Source organism: Prorops nasuta, unplaced genomic scaffold (genome assembly GCF_024137725.1).
Source record: "Prorops nasuta isolate Cenicafe-Biocafe unplaced genomic scaffold, Cenicafe_Pnas_1.2 PNAS00014, whole genome shotgun sequence".
In the NCBI taxonomy this organism is placed as follows: Eukaryota; Metazoa; Arthropoda; class Insecta; order Hymenoptera; family Bethylidae; genus Prorops; species Prorops nasuta.
Genome location: NW_027116811.1, coordinates 1,077,767 through 1,091,667, shown reverse-complemented (window position 1 = coordinate 1,091,667; position 13,901 = coordinate 1,077,767). Strand labels below are relative to the sequence as shown.

Below are 13,901 nucleotides of genomic sequence, written 5' to 3'. Positions count from 1 at the left end.
AGAGTGTCGATTATTCAAGCTTTAATTGTTTTAGCTTTCTAGTAAATTCTAGAAAAAAGCAACGAGGGTTCTGATCGATCTTGGGTCGACAGTGCAATATTTTTGCGGCTGCGCACGCCACATTCGGAACTCGATGTCCATGACGTGGAGGTTACTACATACATACTACAATCGTATATCGTACTTGTTGCACACACACGAGTGTACCTTTGACAAATGTGAATTGTACTTTAGACCCATTAAGAGTCATCTTTTGCTCGAATCACGCGATATTGCACCTTGCCTGAAACAACTGACGCAACTGTTGGTCCAAATATTAAAACTCGACGCAACTAAAATTCCTACTGTATTCCAGAATCAGCGAATGACTCATTTATTCATCAACTTCGAACCGAAAGACACTCTGCTCCTCATTAAAGTTTTTTCATGCTTCAGTAAAGCGCAAACTCATCATCCGCTCCCCCGTTAATCAAATGATGCAATTGTTATCGCCAATTAGGATCAGCTACTGTCGCCTTTGAAATAAAAGCTGTCTATCCTTTTTTCAAATAATCAAAGTGTATAAGCAATAGGCTCCAATTAAACTACAGTCTCGTTGAAGGATATTTAAGTAAAAACAACATAGGTACCTAAATAAGAAAGGGCAAGAGAAATTACAACAAAATAATTTGTTTGATAATAACAAATTTCATAAAATTTATTTCATATTTAATTACATTTAGGAATTATGTAAATATAAATTTTATTCATATACACGCGAAGCTTATATCTAGTAAATTAAACATAAATGCGTGGATAAACTCAAGAAATGAGTTAACGATGATTTTATAAAATTTGGAGGATGCTGCTAATAAGATTTTATAATAACAAGGTAAAAAATACTGTCTAATTATCTCTTTTAAATCTCCTAATGGAAAACTCGCGCATTTCTTTTTCTTATATTTATACTACCCTATACGCAATAATTCATTTACACGAATACTATTATAAATAACAGATAAAATTATATAATAATTTATTTTAAAAACGTGTAAGACTGTATCAACAAATATACCGGTAGAAATGAGTATGGCTTTAGAGTAATTACATTCTTAATAAACACTATACGTATCAGTCCTTCCTGTTACACGAATGTACGAAGAAACGCTTAGAAAAGGTAAATCTGCTCGAGCTCGAGTCTCTAATTGCCTAATAAGCGGAAACAGGAAATAAATGTGCCACATTTAAAAGATATTAATGCGAGCCGAAGGAATGTGGTGATAATTTAATCAGATTTTTCTGAATTTTCAGACTTTTCAGATTTTACAGACTTTTCGGATCTTCTCGACTTCTTACACTTTTCAGATGTTTCCTTCTCTATTTTCTCCAATTGCACGGTTGTTTTCTGTTCCAATTTCTCATCTGTTTGTTTCCGCGTTTTCTTTATCGGTTTGTTCTTCGAAGGACTCGTGTGAGCCTGGACTCTTTCATTAATGGCTTGCAAATACTGCGTTAGTTGAAGGAATTCGACGAGAGAACTGACGTATATCTTCAAACTGTCCTTGTTGACCGTTCCCAAATGTAGCATGACGTTGGAGTACACGCGCCGAGCTGCCTTATTGGATAAACGACCAACCGTCTGCAAGGTGTGAAGCAGCTTATCCTCCTCGTCTGACTTAATTTCTAGAAAGCACAAATTTATTATTATTATTATTTTTCGCAAAGTTACAAGGATAAATTCTCGAAGAGAAATATATGTATAATTATTGAAATAAATCCAAAGGTCGAATAGTTTTACTAACCGAAGGCAGCTTCTTCTTCCGTGGCTGGGAAATATCTGTCTATCAATTTGTCAACAATAACAGCGCCGTTGTCAATTCCTTTCACAGCTTGTAAGCCATAATACGTAGCTAGGAATTGATTCGCCCTGTTCCAGCTCGCATCTTTCAAAATAACCGCTTGTGCCAGGACCAATTCATTTACGTGCGAAACTGTGGAAACTGCCGGTCTCACAGTTTGCAAAGCATACTCCTTTGCATTAGCGTAGATCTGCAAAATTCATCAAGACTTTATTTTTATCGTCTGCGAAGTTTCTTCTTCTCGATAATCCCCCTGAAACTCCACTGGAGAACACTCGTCTCCCTTTTAAGCAAAGCAATGAATAAATTTGAAGAAAAAATAGTGTCTAACCAATTCTGGCTTCTCCTTGACGATGGGAATTTTTTCTTGAATTTTTTCTAGACCCAGGCACAGCGTATGGTCGACGAAGTGTATGGGGTTCTCGAATTTTTTGGCGATTGGAGCTGCAATTGGTACAGCGGTCTTCGTCGCGCTCGTCAGTGAATTTTCTGCAAACGTGAATGCCCAGTGAACCAGTTGGTGACAATCCTTCACTCTTGAGTAGGTCTCTGCAGATTTAGCCAATGCCAATTCAACGACCGGAAGCTCGAGAACTCGGTGGAAGACCTCCATTTGAGGAAGCTGCACAACTTCGGTTGCCATATTCTTGCAAGATAATTCTTTTATATACTTTTATCTGCGATCAGTTGCAACGAGATAAAACAAATTATTTGTGCTTCTTTAAGGTTAAAAATAATCTTAAGTAATGAGGGGATTTAAATTCCAACTAGGATTTTGAATGAAGATGATTATTGAGATACAATATAAAGTCCGATATAGCGTGAATCATTTCGATGTGACGAGCAGTACATCGTTAAATTTAACGACTCGATTGTATTTCAAGGCTAGCTTTGCAAATAACACAACATTTGTATTCGATGGGAATAGCTAGCTCTCGGCTAAAGGTAAAATTAATACCTCTTTCACTCGGTCGTTGATCTTAAAATTTCGCTTCGTATCACTTTCTCGACCCGTTTTCTTATCGACTTAAACATAAATAATAAATAAATTAACGTAATTCTTCTCGATATATTTATATAGAATCTATGTGAGTAAAGGAATAAACAAACAACAACAAAAAAAGAAAACAAAATTCCTATAGCTGTCAAACCAAAATATAAAAGGATTGGACGAAGCCGGAATAATAGTTGAGAAGAAAGAGAATTATAAGAGGATATATGTACTCATTATCAGTGACCAGAATAAATTGATTTTACGAGATTTTAAGGCTTCGACTAGACATGCGGTAAAAAGGTATTTTGTAAACCGCGCTTTTCCGGAAAGTTCCGGAAAGTGAATACTATACAGGGATAGCTTGCGAAAGCCCGATCGATAAGGTGAGACGCAGATAAAATTTTTGTGTAAAAAGGAGCAAAGAATTTAGGAATTGTGCAATGGTTCGATCGTCAATGTACGCTAGATGCTATACTCACGTTTGCTTGGCTTCGCAGGGAAATCGGTGCTGACTGGTACGATACTGTCGGTCTGGCGCGAGTAACAGAAATAACCCGAGTTATCTTGCACGGTCTACACTTATAATAGAACGTTCGCCTGCGCAGTGAGCTCCGTTCAAACAAACCAATGAAAAATCGAACGGTGATATCCACTGGCAGGCTCCAGAGACATTGTCGACTAACGGACCAAATGGCAAAGTCCAAGTATGTGAGAACCACGAGATTGTTTATGCTTATCGTTATCCTGTCGATTTTTTCTACTAGCTTATAATATTCCCCCGAGTTTCAAAAGATGGCCGTAGTTTTCTTTGTTCTTCGATATTTTCCAGCAATAAACCCAAATTTGCTGTTACTCTTTAATATTTCCTCTCTAGTTTAAATATCAGTAATTCTCCAGCCTCTAATCACGTACTTTATTTATTATATTTTTATTTACACCTATCGAAGAGCTCCTTTCGATTTATTCAAGCGTTACAATAACATTTCTTGCACTATTATTATTTATTTCAACTGTTTATTCTCGAATTTTAACAGATACATTATATATATATATATATTTAGAAAACATGATATTCTTATTAGAATTATTTTATGATATATGCTTATACTATGTGATACAAACAGATACTATAACGATTAAAAGTATGCATCAGTAATATTGCGAGATTTGTAAGAATAAAGTTAAATCGAGATAAAGCTATCAAGCAAATAGGTGAACATTTCGATTGGAAAATGTACATATATATGTATACTATATATATATATATATATAGAAAATTGAGAATTAAACGAAGAGATAAAGCACTATGTGTGGTTTTTTGAATCTTGCTGGAAAGATCTGTCAATTGAAAGGAAAGAAGAGTTTAAGGTGTACGATATGGCACACAAGATTTCACTACTTTCACCGTCTTTAAGAAAACATTGACCGAGGCACGTGTTACGCGTAGCGAAAGTATAAACTTCCAGCGATCATCCTCTTATCTCCAGACGACAACTCGTTTAAAATCTTCAAACTGTTATACATATGAAAATGATTCATTGAAAATCGATGGAAAGAAATAAAAGTTGTCTGGCAAGAGATAAACCATGTAATCAGGAATATTCATTAGACGGAGTAAAACTTAAATTACTGGTAATTAGCAGAGTACAGACTTTGCAGAACGTTGGCTTGATCCATACATCGAATTATTGTAATGCTAAGAGATAAAATCATGTCGTGATATAACATTGATAATTCCAGCCATGGCCACTATCGATGGAGAAAGTTTAATCGAGTTGACGATAGGAGGAAATGTTTCCAACGAATCGAACGTAGATAATACCTCGCGCAATCTTGCAAATGTGTGTGTCTTTTCAGCGCTTACTAATTTTTATTGACAATTATATTAGTTTCTATTTTATCTTGCCTCGTACAAGTGAAAATGACATCGCGAAGCTACTGGAAACAGCGTGATTTCTCGGTTTCCCTATATCAGCTTGGGTCATCGTTCAGTCTCGCAATTCTCACAACGTAATCGCGATACGATCTCTACAACAGTATAGCATATACATATATATATATATGTCTTTAGAGGAGATAAAAAACATAGCTTTATGTCTTACCTTACAAGAATATTACCGTATATACTAAACGAAACATAATTATGCATCATGTCACGAGACAATTGTACGTTATGACCATTAAATTTATTCGATTAAATTTTTTCGACGAGCTGGATTGGGAATTTCACGAAGAGCATAGTACACGATTGATCCATCGAGCTAAATCTATAGTAGATATATGTCACAGTGTTATATCTCTTTGTACGTCCATGGTGCATTTGCCGGTGTTTTCGAGTTGCTCCAAGTTGTTTTCGGATTACAATTGTATACGTGTGTCCAGTCATCGAAACAGCTCTATCGTTACAATAGCAATAATAATAGAGTTTAAGAACTAATTGGGAAGATGGCTAATCTCTCGCGCAAGGGGATTCAGTGGAAATAGTATATATAATAGAGTTGAGAGTGCGTCGATCGCTATAGATGATACAAAGCGCTTTAGCAGGTTATTCGATACCATTGACAGGTGGGTTGGAGCTGACTTCCAGGTGGTTGTTGTGGTTCTGCTTGCGATTCTGCACACGCTGCACCTTTTGCACGCTCGGACGTCCGGCCAGGAAGGCGGCCAATCTTTCCTGTGGAGCAGACGATAGCGAAATGTGCGAAATGAAGCAAAACATTATAGTAATTCGCACGTGATACGTTAAATTCTCGCTTTCTACATTCTCTCTTATTGTTAGATAGTGCATACGCACCAGTAGCTGATTCGTCGTCGTGTTCAGCCTCTGAATCGCATAGTTCACGTAAGATAACCGAGCCTCGGCATCCTTTTTACCAATAATCGGTACGATCTGTAAATGCAACGTTCATTCTTGTAACTGCAGGTCGTACACGCTGCATCACGCGCACTCGTACGCATGTGTCTCATATATATGTATATATATTATTGCGGTGTGGATGTATATACCTTCCAAGTGGTGTCCGCCAGTTCGAGCAATTGGTGGGAGACCCTGATGAGAAGCGTCTTTAAATGGCGGGGAGTCCTGGCGGCCAGGTTTGCAGCTCCGTTCACCAGATGGACTATGCGTCTGGTGGATTCACGCGTCAACAGTACCAATAATTGCTCGAGGGTTGCCGGACGCGCCTGATTCTCCGGCTCTGGTAAACTCAGATGAGCCCACAACTCTTTCGCCTTCTGAAAAGCTAATTTCGGATCTGTCGCTAGCTGAAAGTACAAGCAAAAAGTAAAGGATAAACTTTTAAATCACTCGTATATACTGCGTATATTCGTGCATTATGCATGCACATTTGTATTATATGGTGTATAGCTGGTATTTTAGCAGAGTTCAAAGAAACTCGTGCTCCCTATCTCCCTCGTTATCTCATCGCGATAGATCGTAACCTATCCTAATAAAAAATCTCTCCTTTTTAATTGTACATCGATAAACTCGGCAAGATCACGCGTCCATGTTGCACTTTACATGGTTTTATCTGCAATTAGAGTGCACATATTATGTCTACGTTGGACGGTTTACGATCATCGTGCGAGTTTATCTGTAAACATAAAGTAAGCAATAAATCGTTGAAATTAGAAGGAGAGATCGATGCTTGACAATTGCACACGATTTTTCCATGACTAATTTCTTAAAATAAGCACGACGAACGGGCGAAAGATCGAAGGAAATGAGAAGCTGGGAGAAACAGCGCGTAATCTTATCGCCCGGCACATCCGTGTAAAAATTGCTAAAAAATATTTGCTGCTTTAAAGAAAAAACTGCACGTTAAGCTATAGTGCGATATATTATAGCTTATAGTGTCTGGGATGAGAGGAGCAAAAAAATCTATAATAGGTAATGTACGTGTGTGTATACATATATATATATAGTGCCAGAGCCTCTCTCTCTCTTATCGTTATCTCTAACGATTTTCGTGTTTCTGCTATTAGAACTCCTTATCGGGGATATATTCGAGTCTAAAAATTCTCAAGTACCGAGTGTAAAGAAGAGTGGAGAATTCCACGAGGAAAATTCAGTGGCTCGCGATGCAAATGGAAATTAGTCTGAGCCGGATGAGTAGATTAGCCTGAGATCATCACTTACCAATTCAACCACGTACAAAAGTACGTGGATGCACTCTGTTCCCTGGGCTTTCAGAGCTCGAGCCTCCGCGAGTGTACGACGCGTTAACCTCTTCTGCAACTTTCGGGAGAATCTCGCGCCATGCTTTATGGTGCGTTTAGTTTTGCTGACCGGTTCTGTGGGTCCAACGTCGGGTCCTGCAAGCATTCGGAAATATTCGAATTCGCATAATAGAGAAACAGATGTGTGGATCGAACGGCGCTATATCCGATAATGAAAATCTCCCAGTGTTTTACCATCGGTTTTATCCGTCGGATCAGCCGGCAAATATCGATCTACGTACTGATCGGCCACCGTCAGTGCGCCATCCAATCTGTCAGCCGCTACATTGGCAGCCTGGCTGCCGATATATTTCATACTCCCGGCTCGCATCAGCACCGGTCTCACGATTCTTTGATTCACGTACTCTCTCGTGTTCCAGTACAGCTATCGTGTTTATCCAGGCAGAGAAATTTCGTTTTAAGGGTGTATACAATTATGCAAGAGCAGCATAGATATAAGAGTTTAGGAAAAAATTGATCTTTTCTGGTGAATCTTACGAGATGCGGTGGTAGATGAACTGCAGGGACTCTTTGCTCGACGATATCGATTCCCTTGCAGAGAATCTGATCGATGGTAGCGATCGGTCCGTTGAGGGCGAAGATCGCTGGCTTGGCGGATGCAGTGGCTATGGCCAGAGACTGCTCGGCAGTGTCCAGACTCCAGCCGACCAAAGAATTGGAACGCTGAAATTTCGAGGAAACTTCGGATCACTCCGGTCCATTGTTGCCTTCCTTGGATTATATTATATATATATATATATATATATATATATGGATCACGTAAAACCGCGTACCTTTATTTTATCGTAGACATTGCCAGCTATGTATATACTACTCTCCACGATCGGTAAGCTAGAGATTCTCGCCACGGATTCGAAATGCGGCATCCCCGAGTGCCGTCTCTTCACGTTCGTTCTCGCCATTTGCACAGTGCTCGTTACTTTAATTACCACAAATCTTTATTCTTATTGTATTGTTATTGCGATCACAACTGGAAAGAAATATATATGTTCGGAGAGTTCTCGTCAGTAATTGAGATTTGTCAGGATCAGTGAGTCGAGAGACACGTGGGTTTGCTCGCACGTATGAACCAAGCCATATGTTTTGCTGAAAAAGAACTGTAACGCGCGTGGTGCAAACGCTAAGCTTTGATAAGGGAGGTCACTCCGCGCAATAATATAGCGATGCTTCGTGGTGAATGTCGAGGCTACTCTCGCGGCTATTGCTGCGAATCTGTACCAAACGACGATTACAATTTTATTCGGTGCTCGTGCACGAATGGAAAAAAAATTAGCTTATGTTGAAACGATAACGATCGACTCTATTGCTACTCTACTTGCATGGTCTGGTGTGAGTCGATAAATATATATATATATGCATACAAGTATACGAGAGAAAAATTGTGCAATTTTCAAAACCGATTACGAAATCTCGCTATATATATGTAGGAGAGAGAAACAGGATACGTAATGTTTTCTGTTTTCTCGATACTCTCTATACGGATGGTCCATGCAACTTGGGGGTCAAATGCAGTAGTACGAAAAGATAATATTCGCTATAATTATTCACTCGCATACTCGCAGGGCGACTGAAAGGCAACACTGATATAACCGACGATTTATCGAATCTACACTGTTGTCAACTGCTTAACCCGAAGCAATATACTAAAATTGATCGGAAAGAGGTCGCGCGCGACTCGATGAAATTCGACTGGCGTGTAAACAATGGAATACCAACAAGCTGGCCTCGACTATCCAGCACAGATAATCCTAAAATCTTATCAGCCGACTGTATCTACTTTCGCGACTGTGATTTGCAATGAAAGATTGCGCGAACATTGATATTTCGCCCGTGTTGCTCTTATCTCGATCTCGGAGATTTCATTCGTCCATGGAACGAACGTCGTCCAAGAGCTTCGATATTTAGCACGAAGGAATGATACGAGAGAAGAGAAGAATAAGAGTGGTGCATGGGTTTTTGCAAAGTGTGCATGTACATGTGCAGGAGAGGAGGATGTATATAGCAGTTGTGGAATTGGTGGTAGGCTGAAAAATGAGGGATGTAGCAGAATGTTTCGATTTGCTCCGATTGTTTCGAGTGGAGGAGAGCTAGGCCTTACCTGATAACAAGGCTAATTGGAAGGTCCCTGGGGGTCCTTCGTGTTTTAAGTAACGGGGCACGTAGCGCGATGAGAACCGACAGGCGGCAGGATGGCAGAAAAGTCGACGTTTCGATGAAGAACGTGCCACTGACTGCACGTCGGAGACCGGAGAACGGTATCTCATCGGTTTGACCTATGACACATCGATTATATACGGGCGCAGCAGGCGTAATGGCGTACAAATCACTTTTTCCACATTCTCTTAAGAATTCTAGCTCTCGTCGCAGAGATCAAACCCAATATCCTTCCTTCCCTCATTCGCCAAATCCCCATGGTACATATATCCTATATATAGAGATATATATAGATCATTCCTATACATACACGTGCTCATACGCACAGTCTATATAGGAATCAAGGAAAAATCCAAGATCCGCTCGATGAGCTTCGGAATATTATATCTACCATCTTTTTCTCGTAGAATTCGAGAAACTACGTTATCGTTTTTTTTTCTCCAATCGTCTTGGACTAATGAACTTTTGCTCGTACTGGCAGAAAGCATTTGACTAGATTTTATCGCGATGTTTTTTCATATTTCATGCGAAGAAGCTCGTTATAAATTGACCGAAGAAGAAGATGTACCTTATGGCATGCACGATATATGTTTAGAGCTCGAAGCGTGTTTTTCATTGATAGGTGCGTACGAGTTTTAGGGTGGGGTATTTTCGAGCGAGAGATCGGAATGAAATATCGTTGTGTACGGAAAAGTGGCAAGTGGGTATCATGTTGGGGTGGCGTGGCGTGCATTTGTAACGTTTGCAGCCTCGACTTTGTCGGTCAGCAAAGAAAATCAGGAAACTTCGGGATAGTCGTCGATGCTTTCGATACGGCCGAGTGTCGCCAATGAAAATCTGTTATAGGGAGAATGAGTAAAAAGGAGAGGCAGAAAAGTCGAAATTATCGCGGGCAGACGGTTTTAATGGTATACAAAGTCCAAACGGGCATTGTGGTAGCCTATGCTGAAGAGTCTGCTAATCAGCACCTCGTACTTTCACACTTGTTTTTGCCAGTCTCGGCCACCGACCGCGCCGATCTCAACCCGACTACGTGATTCCCAGCGCGTCCATTTCGATCTACCAGATTCTTAGATCGTTCCAATTTTTTCCCCTAAATTAATCCTCCCTTCACTTGCACGTAATAATTAAACTATACGTCATTTGAAACTGAAATTATATAGCAACTCTTTGGCAGTAAATATCAAAAATTTTTATCATTGCTAATCATATATATATTGACAGGAAATATATAATTTTGTAAAGTATAATATCAAATGCAGTAAGGTCAACGCGCCTACATTTAACAAACGATACTGTCGTTCTTCTTGTCGCTTGGTAATTGTTTAAAAAGATAGCAGCCGAGTATGATATGCGTAATTCATTTTTTTCATTATCACCACTCTCGTAAGAAAATATAGGCAGATTGAAGGCGATTCGTTGTACTATACTGTGCGGAGCTGTATAGAGTATACTTTCCCCGTCCCACCAAACCGGTCAATCGCAGATAACGATTCCGAGGGAAATTCAATTTAATCATCGTTATTACACGTGCATCTTATTGGCTTTTACCATTCGAGAATGCGAAGAAGAACCTCCTTTCGTGTCAAGTGGAGAGATTGGAAAAATTCAGCCTTTTGCAGAGGTCGAATTAATGAAGAGTGGTAACTAAAATTGTTCGTTTAACATTCAAGGTGTCAACAGTATCAACCGAGACCAACTGACTATGTCAAGCATTTCTTGTATATTAAATCGTGTAACAGTTGTTCGATGCAAATTGTTTGGCCGATTACTTACCGTTTATACGTAGGTCATACCCTTTATCTAGAATGTGAATTGAAAAAAAAATCATAATTATTATATTTTACACGCGCAACTCCATTTTATTTTAATTTTTTATTTGAGCAGACTTGAGTAAGGTATTCTTTTATATTGGTGTTCCACTTTATAAAGGACTGTTTATAATAGCTGATAAACGCGTTAACTTTAATATTCTTAAAGTCATTAAGATACTGGACATACACGAGGCATAAGAATTCACAGTAATTTAATAGGGAAATAAATAAAAGCGCATGCACGAATTTAGTGGTATATATGGATGTTAAAATTTGTCTCAAACAGCATTCACAGATTTGTAGGTTGTGGGGCAAAACAAACTTGCAATCAATCATGAAAGCTATTTTCATTTTTACACTACTTTTGGCTTTTGTTGCCCTTGGAAATAGTTCCATATACGATTGTGTCGAACGAAGGCTGAAAGATGTAAGTATATAGTCTTAAAAGTAAAATTTCATAGTTTATACATCTATATATTAACACAAATCACACATTTATCTTTCAATCCAGCCAAGCAATCAGGAAAAATTGAAAAATAAAGAGGAAGCAATCAAGCTTATTGTCGAAAGTCATAAGTTCTGTGCGCCAAAGAATGCCATAGTTAGAAATACAAATTTAGGATTGATCGTTGAAGTGCCTGTAATGATAAGGACTAAAAATTAACGATTTTTGCGATATGAGGCCGAAGATTTTATATTCCAATCAGAAAATATGTTATTGCAAGTCTCTTGTAAATGGTGAAATTCAATAAACCTCACTAAGTACAAACATTTTGCTTTTTCTATGTATTTATTATTAGAATAATTCCTGTTGCGTCCAAGCTGTCCTTTTACCTTCCATATATTCAGCCAAAATTGTGATTGAACCGAGCTACAATTATTTATTAAAAGTTTCAGAACTCACGTGTCGGTTATCGAGACGTGCCAAGTGTCAATAAGGAACTAGCTGTAAGATATGGAGTGGGTACGTTTTTACTGGGCTTGTCTCGTGTAAAGCGTCTAATATTAGCTTCAATCAAAGCCAATAAATAAGAAAATAGCGCGCGGCGAGAGTACGCGCAATTATTAATCATTGTCGCGAGCTCATGTGATACATTTCATTGCGAATGTATCTATAAAGGTATCTTGATCTTGAAGAAAACGTTATTCCACACGAGATTCCTGCACTTGCACAGCACGCGTTCGATCAAACTCACAAAAACTTACCTATAAATGTATTTAACCAAAAGAGAAGCCTGCCGTTCTAGTATAACTCAGTGCTTTGCAAACTTTTTTCCATTTGTCGTAGTAAATTGGAGAAATCGACGTTAATTTAGTACCTGAAATATCTGAATGAATAAATGATTAGAATTGATTTGGAAAATGCGGGATACAGCTGAGAAGGTTCTCCGGGAAGAGGAATGTTTTGAGATTATTCGCAAGAAGTTAAGGCAAGATTCGATGGACGAATTTTCCTTAATAAACTACGAGATAGTGCCTGTAGAGGAAGTGAACGGTTACATGGGCCAATATTTCACTCTAAAGGCCACTGTGGCTTGCCCAAGGTCACCACTGGACACGAAGAGCATCAACTTTTTCACAAAGATCCCACCACCAGCCTCCAGTCCACAGCACGAATTCATGGCCGAATATGGATCCTTCAAGAAGGAGGTTGTACTCTACACGAGGGTCTTCCCGGAAGTTCTCGACGACAGGGATAAAAAGTGCATTCCCGAGTGCTTCCTCGGATTGGAGGACGACGTCATAGTTCTGGAAGATATGGTGCACAGCGGATATTCCATGACCAACAAATTCGTTCCTTTCGATCTGGAGCACTGTCAGGTGGTGATGAAGACTTTGGCGAGATTCCATGCAAAATCTCTCATCTTCGAGGAGCAGTGCAAGAAAACGATACGCGACGAGTTCTCCCACTGCCTCGAGGAGACCCTGTGGCCGTTGAAAGATGGTCGTGCCAAGGCAATGTTTGATGCAGCCGTCAAGGGTACTGTATCCATGATAGATCTGCTTGATCTTGACCAGACGAAGCGAGAGGAATTTAAGAGAAAGGTACTGGAAATAACCATGGATCACGCGAACAAATTATCACCATCCGTGAAGTACAAGAATGTGCTTTGCCACGGAGATCTATGGGCTAATAATATTCTCTTCAAGTACGACAGGGACAACAAACCTGTCGAATGCTGTCTGATCGATTTTCAACTTGTCAGGTATGAATCTGAACTACCACCTCGAACTACCCTCGATAATCAATATACCGATCATTTATAATTTGTTTGTGTGCAGATATAATCCACCTGCCCATGACATCATGTGTTTTCTCCAATTCACTACGACGAGAAACTTACGGGACCAGCACAGCGATGAACTTTTTCAAAGCTATTACGATGCCATGACGTCAGTGGTGAAAGAGTCAGAGCTCGATATTGCGCGAATATTCCCATGGGATGAATTTTTACAGTCCATAAATGATCTACGCACGATGTGCATGACCCATGGTGTTCTGAATACACCGATCATGCTGTTGGAAAGTAGCGCAGCCAGCAAATATTTCACGGAGGAGCCAGAACTGTTGGAGGAAGCACTTTACGTAGATAGAACTCCATTGATCTGCAGCCAATTCAAACAAGTTCCAAAATACCGTGAGAGAATGCAGGATGCTCTCCTTGAATTGCACGATAGAGTAGCCGGCTAAATCCCTTGTAGTTGATTGGAGTGAAACGTAAAATTTACGTAGTAACAAATAATGTTTAGGAATATAATATTGATAATAATAAGGAAGAAAGAGTATAAACAAAAAAAGAACGCACGGAACATTCTTTCGGTATGAAAATAAGCTTATGCTCTCGTTCGAGTTAAATATTA

The 13,901-nt window shown here is 39.3% G+C and overlaps 4 protein-coding genes across 6 annotated transcripts; 2 read left to right on the top strand and 2 right to left on the bottom strand.

The window, feature by feature from the left end:
* Positions 1 to 667: 667 nt before the first annotated feature.
* On the bottom strand, positions 668 to 3,528 carry LOC136778477 (lipid storage droplets surface-binding protein 2-like). 3 transcript variants are annotated; one of them, XM_066735331.1, is made up of 5 exons: positions 3,312 to 3,389; positions 2,797 to 2,864; positions 2,170 to 2,515; positions 1,782 to 2,028; positions 668 to 1,662 (listed from the first exon to the last, which is right to left on the bottom strand). In XM_066735331.1, exons 3-5 carry the CDS (start codon positions 2,479 to 2,481, stop codon positions 1,265 to 1,267), a joined length of 957 nt encoding a protein of 318 aa, XP_066591428.1. In that variant the 5' UTR covers positions 2,482 to 2,515; positions 2,797 to 2,864; positions 3,312 to 3,389; the 3' UTR covers positions 668 to 1,264. The 3 variants fall into 3 exon arrangements, with proteins under 3 accessions (XP_066591428.1, XP_066591429.1, XP_066591427.1); XM_066735332.1 differs by lacking the exon at positions 2,797 to 2,864 and having other exon boundaries at positions 2,170 to 2,484; positions 3,312 to 3,528; XM_066735330.1 differs by lacking the exon at positions 2,797 to 2,864 and having other exon boundaries at positions 3,312 to 3,523.
* A 1,468-nt stretch (positions 3,529 to 4,996) lies between these two features.
* On the bottom strand, positions 4,997 to 9,856 carry Lsd-1 (lipid storage droplet-1). Its single transcript, XM_066735329.1, has 9 exons — positions 9,794 to 9,856; positions 9,170 to 9,344; positions 7,845 to 7,990; positions 7,549 to 7,734; positions 7,246 to 7,435; positions 6,971 to 7,146; positions 5,839 to 6,096; positions 5,627 to 5,722; positions 4,997 to 5,506 (listed from the first exon to the last, which is right to left on the bottom strand). The coding sequence occupies exons 1-9, from the start codon at positions 9,839 to 9,841 to the stop codon at positions 5,378 to 5,380; spliced, it is 1,404 nt and encodes a 467-aa protein (XP_066591426.1). The 5' UTR covers positions 9,842 to 9,856; the 3' UTR covers positions 4,997 to 5,377.
* Positions 9,857 to 11,283: 1,427 nt separating this feature from the next.
* Positions 11,284 to 11,803, top strand: LOC136778483 (uncharacterized). Its single transcript, XM_066735341.1, has 2 exons — positions 11,284 to 11,466; positions 11,551 to 11,803. Exons 1-2 carry the CDS (start codon positions 11,299 to 11,301, stop codon positions 11,701 to 11,703), a joined length of 321 nt encoding a protein of 106 aa, XP_066591438.1. The 5' UTR covers positions 11,284 to 11,298; the 3' UTR covers positions 11,704 to 11,803.
* A 403-nt stretch (positions 11,804 to 12,206) lies between these two features.
* On the top strand, positions 12,207 to 13,838 carry LOC136778545 (uncharacterized). The gene is made up of 2 exons (XM_066735498.1): positions 12,207 to 13,246; positions 13,323 to 13,838. Exons 1-2 carry the CDS (start codon positions 12,402 to 12,404, stop codon positions 13,729 to 13,731), a joined length of 1,254 nt encoding a protein of 417 aa, XP_066591595.1. The 5' UTR covers positions 12,207 to 12,401; the 3' UTR covers positions 13,732 to 13,838.
* The last annotated feature ends 63 nt before the right edge of the window (positions 13,839 to 13,901 follow it).